A 13,484-nucleotide genomic window follows, 5' to 3' on the forward strand; every position below is an offset into this window, starting at 1 on the left:
GGCGCCTGTAGTCCCAGCTACTCGGGAGGCTGAAGCAGGAGAATGGCGTGAACCCGGGAGGCAGAGCTTGCAGTGAGCTGAGATCTGGCCACTGCACTCCAGCCTGGGCGACAGGGCAAGACTCTGTCTCAAAAAAAAAAAAAAAAAAAGAAACAAAAGAGCTTTAAATATAACTTAAATATCATTTCCACTGTTGTGAATGTTTGGTTATAAAAGATGGCTTAAATTATTTTAGCACATACAGTTGCAAATGGTTTCTTGTCATTTAAAGAGATCATGAACCCAGGGTGGTGGCTCAAGCCTACAATCTCTCCGGAAGCTGAGGTGGGAGGATACATTAAGCCCAGGAATTTGAGGCTGCAGAGAGGTGTGACTGCACCACTGCACTCCAGCCTGGGTGACAGAGTGAGATCCTATTTCCCATTTCTTTTATTTTTTTTCTTTTTTCTTTTTTTGAGACGGAGTGTTGCTCTGTCAACCAGGCTAGAATGCAATGGCACGATCTCCGCTCACTGCAACCTCCGCCTCCCAGGCTCAAGCGATTCTCCTGCCTCAGCCTCCCCAGCAACTGGAATTACAGGTGCCCACCACCACACCCGGCTAATTTTTTTTTTTTTTTTCTAGTAGAGATGGGGTTTAACCACGTTGGCCAGGCTGGTCTTGATCTCCTGACCTAGTGATCCGCCCACCTCAGCCTCCCAAAGTGCTGGGACAGGCGTGAACCACTGCCTCTGGCTGTGAGATCCCATTTCTAAAAACAAAAAAAGAAAGAAAGATAAAAAGAAACAGATCAGCTAAAGAGACTCAATCAGGACTTACCTTACATGAGCTATTTAGAGTGCAAAACTGAGAATAAAAAGTTAGGTATAAGGATTTAAGTTCAAATTTCTCATTAAAAAATACAGCTTTTTGGGGAAAGTGTTACAAATGCAATATTTAGTATCTTCTCCAATAATATATTTTATTTTTATTACAATTGTACTCCTTAAAGAAATGTTTTAAACCACATTCCATATCCCCTGCTAATTTTCTTTGGGTGCTGTAATGTGGAAAGTATTGGAAAGTCCAGTTCTAATCCAGCCCACTTAAATGATTTGTGAGCAAACTGGGGCTCAGTCAGGCCTGATTGACCTATCTGACATCACAGAACTAATCCCTTCCTTCATAAATCAGTTCCTGTCCTCTGACTTTCTGAGCCTTAACTGTAGATGTGTGATACATCACCCAACTCATTTAAGTTTAAATCAAATCAGGTTGGTTTCTCTCTGCGTGGCGTTTTTTTTTTTTTTTTTTTTTTTTTTTAAGAGACAAGGTCTTGCTTAGCTGCTCAGACTGCTGGAGTGTAGTGATACCATCGAAGCTCACTGCAGCCTCAAACTCCTGGGCTCAAGCGTTCTTCCTGCCTCGGCCTCCCAAAGTGCTGGGATTATAGGTGTGAGCCACCACACCTAGCCTGTCATACTCCATCCAATCTGAACTCCCTCCCAGGTTTAAGGAACCCTTCATATTATGTGCAGCCTGTAACCCACTATGGGAGTTGAGATGCCAGGCACTTGCCATCATGATCCCTCCTGCTGCTAGACCCTGCACTCAGGTACACCCAGCCCAGCCTTTTAGCTGGAAGCCAGAACAGCTATGAAGCAGTGGCCAGTGCCCAGGATTGATGCTTTACCAGGACAAGCTGGGCTTTCTGCCAGGCAGCTGCCACCATGCTGTCCTCACTGGTTCAATTCTATAGCCTGATTTTGGACACTTGTTGGCTACAAAGTCTCAGAGCCTCATTCTTGGGTGCTGTCAGAGATTCCGTGAACTTAAAGTAGGCAGTGGTTCTGTTGCTTGCCATCAAGAACTCAACTGATAGGCCAGGCACGGTGGCTCACATCTGTAATCCCAGCACTTTGGGAGGTGGAGGTGGGTGGGTCACCTGAGGTCAGGAGTTCAAGACCAGCCTGGCCAACATGGTGAAACCCCAACTCTCCTAAAAATACAAAAATTAGCTGGGCATGATGGTGCATGCCTGTAGTCCCAGCTACTCAGGAGGCTGAGGCAAGAGAACCACTTGAACCCGGGACACAGAGGTTACAGTGAACCGAGATCATGCCACTGTACTCTAGCCTGGGCATCAGAGTCAGACTCCATCTAAAAAAAAAAAAAAAAAAAAAAAGGCAAATGCCATAAAAGGCTCACATTTGCTGGGCGCGGTGGCTCACGCCTGTAATCCCAGCACTTTGGGAGGCTGAGGTGGGTGGATCATGAGGTCAGGAGTTTGAGACCAGCCTGGCTAACATGGTGAAACCCTGTCTCTACTAAAAATACAAAAAAAAAAATTAGCCGGGAGTGGTGACTCACACCTGTAATTTCAGCTCCTTGGGAGGCTGAGGCAGGAGAATCGCTTAAATCCAGGAGGCGGAGGTTGCAGTGAGCCAAGATCGTGCCACTGCACTCCAGCCTGGGTGATAGAACAAGACTCTGTCTCAAAAATAAAAGAACCGATAAAGAAATTGGTACCAGAGGCCCGGCGCAGTGGCTCACGCCTGTAATCCCAGCACTTTGGGAGGCTGAGGCGGGCGGATCATGAGGTCAGGAGATTGAGACCATCCTGGCTAACACAGTGAAACCCCGTCTCTATTAAAAATACAAAAAATCAGCAGGGCGTGTTGGCGGGCGCCTGTAGTCCCAGCTACTTGGGAGGCTGAGGCAGGAGAATGGCGTGAACCTGAGACCATCCTGGTTAACACAGTAAAACCCCGTCTCTACTAAAAATACAAAAATTGGCTGTGTGCCTGTAATCCCAGCTACTTAGGAGGCTGAGGCAGGAGAATCGCTTGAACCCAGGAGGCAGAGGTTGCAGTGAGCCGAGGTTACGCCACTGCACTCCAGCCTATGTGACAGAGGGGGGACCCCACCTGAAAAAAAAAAAAAAAAAAAAGAAGACTATATATACCGTGTTTGTTTGTGTTGCCTTAACCCATTTTCAGAGTGACCTGAAGCCTTGCTAACATTGAGCCACAAGGCAGAGCAAGAGAAGATTCTTCAGCAGGTCCAGGCTGTGGTGCAACGGATTCTGCTAATTGGTCCTCATGACCCAGTGTATCCAACAGTGCTCTCTGTACAACCACATACTGGGGTGCTGTATGAAGGGTGCATGAAAACCCTGCAAAGGAGCATCATATGGTTGTGCTTAGGGTTTTGGATCAAAGCCTTGCTCTCCTTGGCTAATAAATATTCTTTCTGGAAACTGCTCTTACTTTGCTCCTGGGCCCCAGCAAAGATTGAAAGCCAGGTGACCACATACCTGTGCAGCTTGTCAGGAACTGAAAATCTGTTCCACGGAGCCAAAAAACGTCCAGTTGCGCTCCCTTCCCCAAGAAGACACGATGTAGGCTGGGCGCGGTGGCTCACGCCTGTAATTCTAGCACTTTGCGGAGCTGAGGCAGGTGGATCACTTGTGGTCAGGAGTTCAAGACCAGCCTGGCCAACGTGGCGAAATCCTGTCTCTACTAAAAATAATACAAAAATTAGCTGGGCAAGGTGGCAGTCACCTGCAGTCCCAATCACTCAGGAGGCTGAAGTGGGTGAATGGCTTGAGCCCGGGAGGAGGAGGCTGCAGTGTGCCAAGATCACGCCACTGCACTCCAGCCTGGGTGACAGAGCAAGACCATTTCTTGAAAAAAAAAAAAAAAAAAGTTATAGAAAACACCTCTCATTCCATCTATTGTATATGTTTTGTAAATTGTTTTCCTTTACTATTCAATTATAAATTTTGAAGGGTGTTCCCACTTCTAATATCTTTGTATTCCCTGTAATACATAGCGTTCTTATTTTATTTTAGAGCTGGGGATCTCGCTATATTGCCTGGAACTACTGGACTCAAGTGATCCTCCCACCTCAGCCTTCCAAATTGCTGGGATTACAGGTGTAAGCCACCGTACCTGGCAGTACATAGCATTTTACACACTAAATAGGATATACATTGCAAACTAGTAGACTCTGGGCTATATCCAAACTGCCTATTCTTTTTTTTCGGAGATGGAGTCTCCCTGTGTCGTCCAGGCTGGAGTGCAGTGGCATGATCTCGGCTCACTGCAATCTCCACCTTCTGAGTTCAAGTGATTCTCCTGCCTCCCTAGTAGCTGGGATTGCAGGCACACAGCACCATGCCCAGCTAGTTTTTGTATTTTTAGTGGAGACGGGGGTTTCAACATGTTGGCCAGGCTGGTCTCAAACTCCTGACCTCAGGTGATCCACCCACCTTAGACTCCCATAGTGTTGGGATTACAGGTGTGAGCCACTGTGCCGGGCCAAGACTGCTTATATTTTTATCAATCTGTAGTGTTTGTTCTGAGACAGGGTCTTGCTCCGTCACACATGCTGGAGTGCAATATAAACATACATTAATATTTATTGAAATAAGTGACTACCAAAAAGGAATTTAAAGAAAAATAATTGTCTGGGCATGGTGGCTCCCACCTTCAACCTCAGCATTTTGAGAGACCGAGGCAGAAGAATAGCTTGAGGCAGGAGTTCGAGACCAGCCTGAGCAACATAGCGGGACCTTGTCTCCAGAAAAAATTTGAAAATTAGCTGGGCATGGTGGTGCGCACCTGTGGTTCAGCTACCCAGGAGCCTGGGAGGTGGATTGGGAGATGGATGTTGCAGTGAGCTGCGATTGCACCATTGCACTCTAGTCTGGATGACAGAGCAAAACCCTGTCTCAAAATTTAAAAAGAAAGAAAAGAAAAGAAAAAGAGAAAGAAAAAAGAAAAGAAACCTAACAGGATTCTGATTCTGTCCACCAAATGGATTATTTTTTTCTTTTTTTGAGACAGAGTCTCACTTTGTCGCCCAGGCTGGAGTGCAGTGGTGTGATCTTCGCTCACTGCAACCTCCGCCTCCTGGGTTCAAGCAATTCTCCTGTCTCAACCTCCGGAGTAGCTGGGATTACAGGCAAGGGCCACCATGCCCAGTTAATTTTTGTATTTTTAGTAGAGATGGGGTTTCACCATGTTGGTCAGGCTAATCTCGAACTCCTGACCTCAGGAGATCCGCCCACCTCGTCCTTCCAAAGTGCTGGGATTACAGGCAGGAGCCACCATGCCTGGTGGCTTATTTCAATCTAGATAGGAAAATATAACACATATGTGAAATGAAAAAATACAAGCACTAATTGCCAGGTAAATATATTCAATATAATTTGGTTGAGTACCACGGGTGACAAATGTGTACATGCCTCCAGGGACCAGGTAAGTAATGACAGTCAATAAGGTAGGGCAAGATGAGGACTTTGGCCAATGGAAGCGCCTTTTTTTTTTTTTTTTTAGACAGAGGATCGCTCTGTCACCCAGGCTGGAGAGCAGTGGTGCGATCTCCACTCACTGCAACCTCCACCTCCCAGGTTAAGCAATTCTCCTGCCTCAGTCTCCCAAGTAGCTGGGACTACTGATACCCCACCACACCTGGCTAGTTTTTAGTAGAGACAGGGTTTCACCATGTTGATCAGGCTGGTCTCGAACTTCTGCCCTCAAGTGATCTGCCTGCCTTGGCCTCCCAAAGTGCTGGGATTACAGACATGAGCCACCACGCCCAGCCCTGGCACCATATTTTGTTTAAAGAGGGTGGCCGGGCACGGTGGCTGTGGCCTGTAATCCCAGCACTTTGGGATGGAGGCGGGTGGATCGCTTGAGCTCAGGAGTTCGCAGTGAGCCAAGATCGCTGGGATAATATACGCATATTTAAGGTTTCAATTTTTGTGTCTCCAAAAAAAAATTCTCAGTTCCTCACTATCTTTTTTTTTTTTTTTTGAGACAGAGTCTTGCTGTGTCACCCAGGCTGGAGTCCAGTGGCACGATCTTGGCTCATTGCAGCCTCTGCCTTCTGGGTTCAGGCGATTCTCCTGTCTGCTTCCCGAGTAGCTGGGATTACGGGCATGAGTCACCATGCCCAGCTAATTTTTGTATTTTCAGTAGACAGAATTTCACCATGTTGCCCAGGCTAATCTCGGACTTCTGGGCTCAAGTGATCCTCCCATCTGGCCTCCTAAAGTGCTGGGATTACAGAGCTGAGCCACCGTGCCTGGCCACCCTCTTCAAACAAAATATGGGCACTTCCATTGGCCTAGGTCTTCATCTTGCCTACTTTATTGACTTACATTACTTACCTGGTCCTTGGAGACATATACACATTTGTCACCCTTAGAGCTCAACCAAATTGTATTGAATGCATTTATTTGGCAATTAGTGCTTGTATTTTAATCTTCATTTCACGTATGTGTTCCATTTTCCTAACTAGATTGAAATAAGCCATTTGGTATACAGAATCCTGTTAGATATTTTTCTTTTTTTTTTAAATTTTTATTTTTGAGACGAGTCTTGCTCTGTCGCCAGGCTGGAGGGTAGTGGCGCGATCTCGGCTTACTGCAACCTCTACCTCCTGGGCTCAAGCGAGTCTTCTGCCTCAGGCTCCGGTGCAGCTGGAACTACAGGCGCGCACCACCAGGCCTTGCTAACTTTTGTATTTTTAGTATAGATGGGGTTTCAGTTTATTGGCCAGGCTGGTCTTGAACTCCTGTCCTCGTGATTCGCCCTCCTCAGCCTCCCAAAGTGCTGGGATTACAGGCGTGAGCCACCACACCCAGCCTCTTTTTAAAAAAAATTTTGAGACAGGGTCTTGCTCTGTCACCCAAGCTGGAGTGCACTGGTGCAATCACAGCTCACTGCAACATCCACCTCCCAGGCTCAAGCAATCCTCCCACCTCAACCTCTCGCTAGCTGGGACCACAGGTGCGCACCACCATGCCCGGCTAATTTTTCAAATTTTTTCTAAAGATGAGGTCCTGCTATGTTGCCTAGTCTGGTCTTGGACTCCTGACCTCAATCTATCCTCTGGCCTTGGCCTCTCAAAGGACTGGGATTGCAGGTGTGAGCTGCGGCGCTCGGCCAACTATTTTTCTTTAAATTACTTTTTGGTTGTCACTTATCTCAGTAAATATTAATATATGTTTATAAAACCTTTCTCTTATCTGAAGACCTGATCTCAACCACTCAGGGTTGAGTCCCTGTGATAAGGTTTGAGGGTGCCTGAAATGTCATCATGATTCGTCTTTTGGGCTAAGCTGAAAACCTAGTGACCTGTCCGGTAAATCAATTAAGGCTATTTTCCGATAATACAAACATTTAACACCGTGAAGTAGGTTTTAGGCAGGATTCCCTCTTTTCCACTGCAAAGGAAAGGTAATTTCTTGCTGAGGTGGTCGAGGTCCTCGCTGGGGCACTGGGAAGGCGGCGGGACATTGGAACGTGCAGTAGTTGCGTTCTGCAGTTTACTGAGGCTTTCCAAGCAGGGATTCCACGCAACAGGTCTTAGGGCGCCCCTCCCTCTGGGCGTGGCATCCCGGGGCGTGGCTCCTGGCACAGATCCGGAGCAGTTGTCATTGGAGTCATTTTCAGGATTCCAGCTCCAAGCTTCGGAGTTTCCTAAATTCGGGGGACTTGTCTCCCTGTCCTCTCGACTACTTTCCCTCCGTCGCTGGCGCTGCCCTAGGTCGCTTGGGCCGCCCCTCTCCGCAACTTTTCTTTCTCTTGCTGGCTCTTTCAGCATCAGTTTCCCTAGGGGGCGGGAGGGGAATGATATATGGGGGCTCTCCTGCCTTCCTCTCCGAGCCGCGGAAGGGGAGACGCGGGGAGGAGGTCCGAGCGGCTTTGGGCTCCAGCCAGGGGTCCGCGGAGACTTTGGTCTCCGAAGGCCTTTGACGCTGGGCATTTCCTTTCGCGAGCTGCGCGCCCCTCTCAGCCGCGCCACCCGCGCCCGGAGTCCAGCCGCACCGCGTTGTGCCGAGCCCGGGAGCCCAGGGATCCCCGCCCCCGACTCGACGCTCCCGCGCTCCCCCTAGCGGCCGTCGTGCCGTCTCACTCCGTCCCAGGCTCGTCGGCGGCGCAGCTCACGTGACCGCGCTCTGGGCCTGCGGCCGCTGTCGGTTCCCCCAGTCACCGAGCGAGAGGGAAGAAACAAGATGGCGGCTGAAGGCGATCCGGAGTGGGGCCCCAGCAATTCGGATTGAGCCTTCTCCCTCCACCCGCTTCCGTCGGCCGGGCCCCTCCCGCCCGGCCCCGCGGGCCTCCCCACCCGGCCCCGGCGCTCCCCACCGCCCCCCCTGCGCCCGCCCCTCCCCCTCCGCTTTCCTTCTCCCCCCGCCTCGGCTCCGACATGAGGGGCCGGCGGGGCAGGCCGCCCAAGCAGCCCGCGGCTCCCGCTGCGGAGCGCTGCGCCCCGGCCCCGCCGCCGCCGCCGCCGCCGCCCACGTCCGGACCCATCGGGGGGCTCCGCTCGCGGCACCGCGGCAGCAGCCGGGGCAGGTGGGCCGCCGCCCAGGCTGAGGTGGCGCCCAAGACGCGGCTGAGCTCGCCCAGGGGGGGCAGCAGTAGCCGGAGGAAGCCGCCGCCGCCGCCGGCCCCCCCTAGCACCAGCGCCCCGGGCCGGGGGGGGCGAGGAGGCGGGGGCGGCAGGACGGGGGGCGGGGGCGGCGGCGGCCACCTGGCCCGGACCACCGCGGCCCGGAGGGCCGTCAACAAAGTGGTGTACGATGACCACGAGAGCGAGGAGGAGGAGGAAGAGGAGGACATGGTCTCCGAGGAGGAGGAGGAGGAGGACGGCGACGCCGAGGAGACCCAGGATTCTGAGGACGACGAGGAGGATGAGATGGAGGAGGACGACGATGACTCCGATTATCCGGAGGAGATGGAAGACGACGACGACGACGCCAGTTACTGCACGGAAAGCAGCTTCAGGAGCCATAGTACCTACAGCAGCACTCCAGGTACCCACCCAGCCCAGTTGCTGCAGACTCCTTCCCCACCTCCTCTGCCCTCCCCCCTTGCTCACTCGTGTGCTGTGCATCCTGCTCCGATCTCCCCCCAACCCCGCCTCCCCCCCCAAACGGAGGGGAGATGCGACGGCACATCAAGTGGCAAAAAACTAGATTTACAAGAGGAAAGAGGCGCATTGTTCAAAATGGAGATTGCATTGTTGCAGTTTGCAGGCCACACTCGCTCGCACTCTCTCCCCCCCCACCCCCTCTTTTTCCTCTTCAAAATTTGTGCCAGTGCAGTGTCTCCACCGGGCAGCATTGAAACTTTGGCAAACACATATCCATTGCATTCATTTTTCTCCCCTTGTTTTGGTGTGGTTTTCTGGAATGAAAGAAGCCTCTTGTTTTGCAAACCTCTTTGCATTTCTAATGTGGTTTCTTTCGGATTTTTATTATATATCTGTTACTTAAAAGGGAATTAAGGATTTGGACAGATTGTGGCACACAAACACACGCACACAAAAATGGGTTTTCACACCCCTAGCTGTGGTTTTAAAATTGTGTTAAGGAAACGGATCATTTGGGTCAGTAGGGGAACCTTATCTGGTCCTGTGTGTTTGTTTTATTCTTCGAGTGCTAATGGGCCCGTGCAACAGTTGCTGGTAAATGGCTGATTATAAAGCAAAGCGGAAAGCCAAATAAGACCTAACCAAATTTGGGAATTCATCCGATTCAGAATTATTTTGGTTAAATCAAAAATAAAAGTACAAAACCTCAGGAACGCGCTTCTTAACTCATTTGATCGCTTTTCCTTGCTTGGGAAATGTAGTTTCGTGTCACCTGTTGCAGAAGATGTGTAGTTGATCATCTAGACATGGTTGCCGAAGATGAACTTTTGGACCAACTTCTAAGTCACACAGCGTCAGTATCAGATTTATTACACGACGACTTTTTCTTTTCACTCTATTTCTGAGGAAAAAGCCCTCCCGAAATCCGTAATGAATTTCTCCATGGTAACCCCTCTTCTGTTTTCTCACAGAAAGTTTCTCTAGGCTGGTGCTGAGATGCATTTTGTTAAACACCCCCGCCCCCCCGCAAAAGGCTGCTTTGTACGTAGTTGCAATTTATTAAATTGTGAAATTAACATAACCAAAGCAGCATCCGGCAAGACTTTTCCTTTATAATTTTGCAAATCTAGATTAATTAAATTAGAATCTGGTTTTAAAAGCATTTAAAAAATAAAGTTTATGAGAAAATATTTGTGAGGAAAAAAGACCTTTTTTTCCTTGAAGTAAGGTGTGTCATGTCTTTCTTAGACTAGGGTAGTAGAAGTGGTTAACTTGAAAAGTTTCCGATTTTAATAAATGCTTAAATACTTATTGGAGAAGTAGGGTAGTATTAAGCCAAATGTAAATCCACATAGGTTGTTCTAACTAACACAAACTGAAAAAAGATCATTTCTTTTGCCGGATGGTCAGAATCGTTGCCAGTCTTGTCTGGGGGAGGCTGTAGGAGTACTTTTTTTTTTTTTTTTTGAGAGGGAGTCGCTCTGTCACCCAGGCTGGAGTGCAGTGTCCCGATCTCGGCTCACTGCAACCTCTGCCTTCCAGACTCAAGTGATTCTCCTTCCTCAGCCTCCCGAGCAGCTGGGATTACAGGCACCCACAAGTACACTCGGCTAATTTTTGTATTTTTAGTAGAGATGGGGTTTCACCATGTTGGCCAGGCTGGTCTCAAACTCTTGACCTTGTGATCTGCCCATCTCGACCTCCCAAAGTGCTGGGACTACAGGTGTGAGCCACCGCGCCCAGCCTAGTGCGTCTTTTATAGTAATAATTTTTACTATACTTCACACGTTGGTCTTCTTTGTACCCAGAGCTGGTAATTGAAACATGGAGACTGAATTGCATACACTCCTGGAGGAAGTTTTTTTTCTGGTTAGAAAGAGCTGAGACATTTTGGCAGGGCAGTTCAGCTAACTTTAAGTCCCATTCGAAGGCCTATCAAATAATATTTAAGATTGAAGACTGTTCATATGCTGACTTAAATTTCAATTTGTAGCTAGGTGTCCTTTAATAAAATGTGTTTACTTTTGATACTTTTGTGACATTTTGTTTTTGTTTTTTTGAGAAGGAGTTTTGCTCTTGTTCTTGTTGCCCAGGGTGGAGTGCAATGGCACAATCTTGGCTCACTGCAACCTCCGCCTCCTGGATTCAGGCGATTCTCCTGCCTCAGCCTCCCGAGTAGCTGGGATTACAGGCATGTACCACCACGCCCAGCTAATTTTGTGTTTTTAGTAAAGATAGAGTTTCTCCGTGTTGGTCAGGCTGGTCTTGAACTCCCGACCTCAGTTGATCCACCCGCCTCGGCCTCCCAAAGTGCTGGGATTACAGGCATGAGCCACAGTGCCTGGCCTGACATTTTGTTTTTATTAATGATACTTGCAGCCTACCATGTGTCTACTTGTCTTATCTTTATATGAAATTATTAACTCCTTGGAGATAGGTATTGAGCTTATTACCCCTGCAGCTCCTGTAACAGTGTTTTGCACATAGCAGATGTTCATCAAAGATTGGTTGGATAAATTGTTAGTAGATGTGAACTTGTAATACATGAAGTTTTGATCATTCTACAGTGGGTGTCATAACCACTAAGTACTTTGGATTTAGGAAACTAAAAATTGATCTAATTGGTTTTTTTGTGTGTTTGTTTTTTTAATTGGGTTTTGATGGACAATTTGATCAGTGAATGTTTTTCTTTTTTTTTCAGTGAATGTTTTTCATTGCAAGAGTTACTTTGTTTTTGAGTTGCTATTTCATATTGCTTGTTAGGCATTTTCCTTTATTGGCTGTGATGTTAATTTAGATGTTTTACCTTTTGTAACACATTATTTCTTAAGATTATGGTAAAATGGATGTGACTTTTTTCTCCTTATTTCTTGTTAAAAAAAAAAAAAAAAGGATACACGTGCAGAACGTTTGTTGCATAAGTATATACGTGTGCCATGGTGGATTGCTGCACTTACTGACCCGTCCTCTGAGTTCCCTCTCCACAGCCCCCTCTCCCTACCCCCCACCCCCCCGGATGTGAGTGACATTTTGAGTTCTAAACTTTTAGAACATGCCTACTTGCCTCGAATGAGTAACAACGCGTGACAGTGAGTTGTTTAGGCTAAGTACCAGTTTCATTGGTTTTATAGTCTGTACTTCCTGGAGGAAGGCTGTCAGGTAAATGTGTAGATAGAAGAAAAAAAGTTTTAGAACTGGTTTAAGATACCCAGATAACACATGAAGAAGTATGATGAATTTGAATCCAGTTGTACTGTGAAGGCTGAAAGAGGAATTTACTTTATTGGTGATTTAGAGTAATTTGATTAATTTTTATAGTTTACAGTGTTGGTTTAAGTACTGACGTGACATTCCTAACATAGGAAATAGCTCACTCCTAATATAAGAAATAACTCAGTATTTCGTAGGTAATATAACTTAATGCAAAGACATTAGTTGACATTACTAAAGTCATGAAAGGTTTATTCATTGAAGATTGTTTTCCTTTTATGGAAAAAATGTAAGGATGGCAACTTTTTAGTATAAAATTGAAATCACCTAGTTTTGCTTAAGCTAAAGGCTTATGACTGAATAATGCTTTAATTCATTTTCACTTTTTAAATTTAGAATTACTTCAGCCTATAGGTTTTATGCCATTGCCAGTATAATGAGAAGGATTGTATAGGAAGTGTTTTCAATAGGCATTTGGTGAAGTCTGACAGCACTTTGAAATTAAGCATTTGATAATTTTAAGAAATTATATGTAAAACAGAATGATTCTTGTGTTTCAGTTTCAGTCTCATGTGAGAGTTCTGAGAATACTTACCTGGAATTTTAAAACTTGGAACCCCCGATAACTTCATAAAACAAAAGCCCTGGTGTTATCCTGGGAGAGTTAGCGATTTATGTCCTCTAAGGATTGTGACAATGGAGATCAGTGGCAGAGATGCCATGAATGAACCATAGATTTACCTCAAACAAAATTTTGTCACTGGGTTGACAATATTATTCCCACCAGTGCCAACTTAATGTCTTTTCAGTATAATTTCTGATTGCTACATGCGAGGTACAAAGTGCAGTGGACATTTAAAGGAGGGCGAGATTTTATACCCTGTTTAAGGGGATTGGTGTGGGCATAGGCTTCCTGGATGGGCATGTGGAGAGTAAGGACAGGCAGATGGAGGGAGGGAGGGGGAGGGAGCGGGAGGGAGCGGGAGGGAGCAGCAGGCACTGATAGTAAAGTGTGGGCAGTCTCAAGTAACTCGGTTTAGCCAGAGCCTGAGTGTGTGAATAGGAAATAAACCAAAGCTCCTTTGTATGCTGTGTTGGGCAGTACCTAGAGGATCAGGCTATAGCAACTGTACTCTCCCCCTCTTTTGTAGAATAAGGATTTTGCTAGATTGTGATCCTCAGGCCTTTTTCACCCCTAAACACCCCGAGGAGATATGCTGTATTCCCAGCAGCACCATGCACAAACATGAAACAGAACCACATCAGATCACAGAGATGTTGAACCCACTGCTGTAGCCCTTTCTCCCAAATTGAGAGAATTACTGAGGAAATGGCCTGGAGCTCTCTCTCTTTCAATCTATTTCAAATTTGTTTAATTTTGGGTATTGGGATGACCGGAAGAT

At 47.3% G+C, this 13,484-nt stretch overlaps 1 protein-coding gene across 13 annotated transcripts in view; it reads left to right on the forward strand.

Annotated features, from left to right (window-relative positions):
- Positions 1–7,981: 7,981 nt before the first annotated feature.
- Positions 7,982–13,484, forward strand: part of BPTF (bromodomain PHD finger transcription factor) — a 150,446-nt gene continuing 144,943 nt past the window's right edge. For 10 of the 13 annotated variants that reach the window (XM_026456754.2, XM_026456753.2, XM_026456761.2 and 7 more), the window contains exon 1: positions 7,983–8,812. In XM_026456754.2, coding sequence (XP_026312539.1) covers positions 8,203–8,812 — 610 coding nt within the window. In that variant the 5' untranslated portion in view covers positions 7,983–8,202. Of the gene's footprint in view, positions 8,813–13,484 lie in introns of all 13 variants that reach the window. The other 3 variants (XM_023211987.2, XM_023211989.2, XM_026456756.2) reach the window with 2 other exon arrangements.

Source organism: Piliocolobus tephrosceles, chromosome 16 (assembly GCF_002776525.5).
Source record: "Piliocolobus tephrosceles isolate RC106 chromosome 16, ASM277652v3, whole genome shotgun sequence".
Lineage (NCBI taxonomy): Eukaryota > Metazoa > Chordata > Mammalia > Primates > Cercopithecidae > Piliocolobus > Piliocolobus tephrosceles.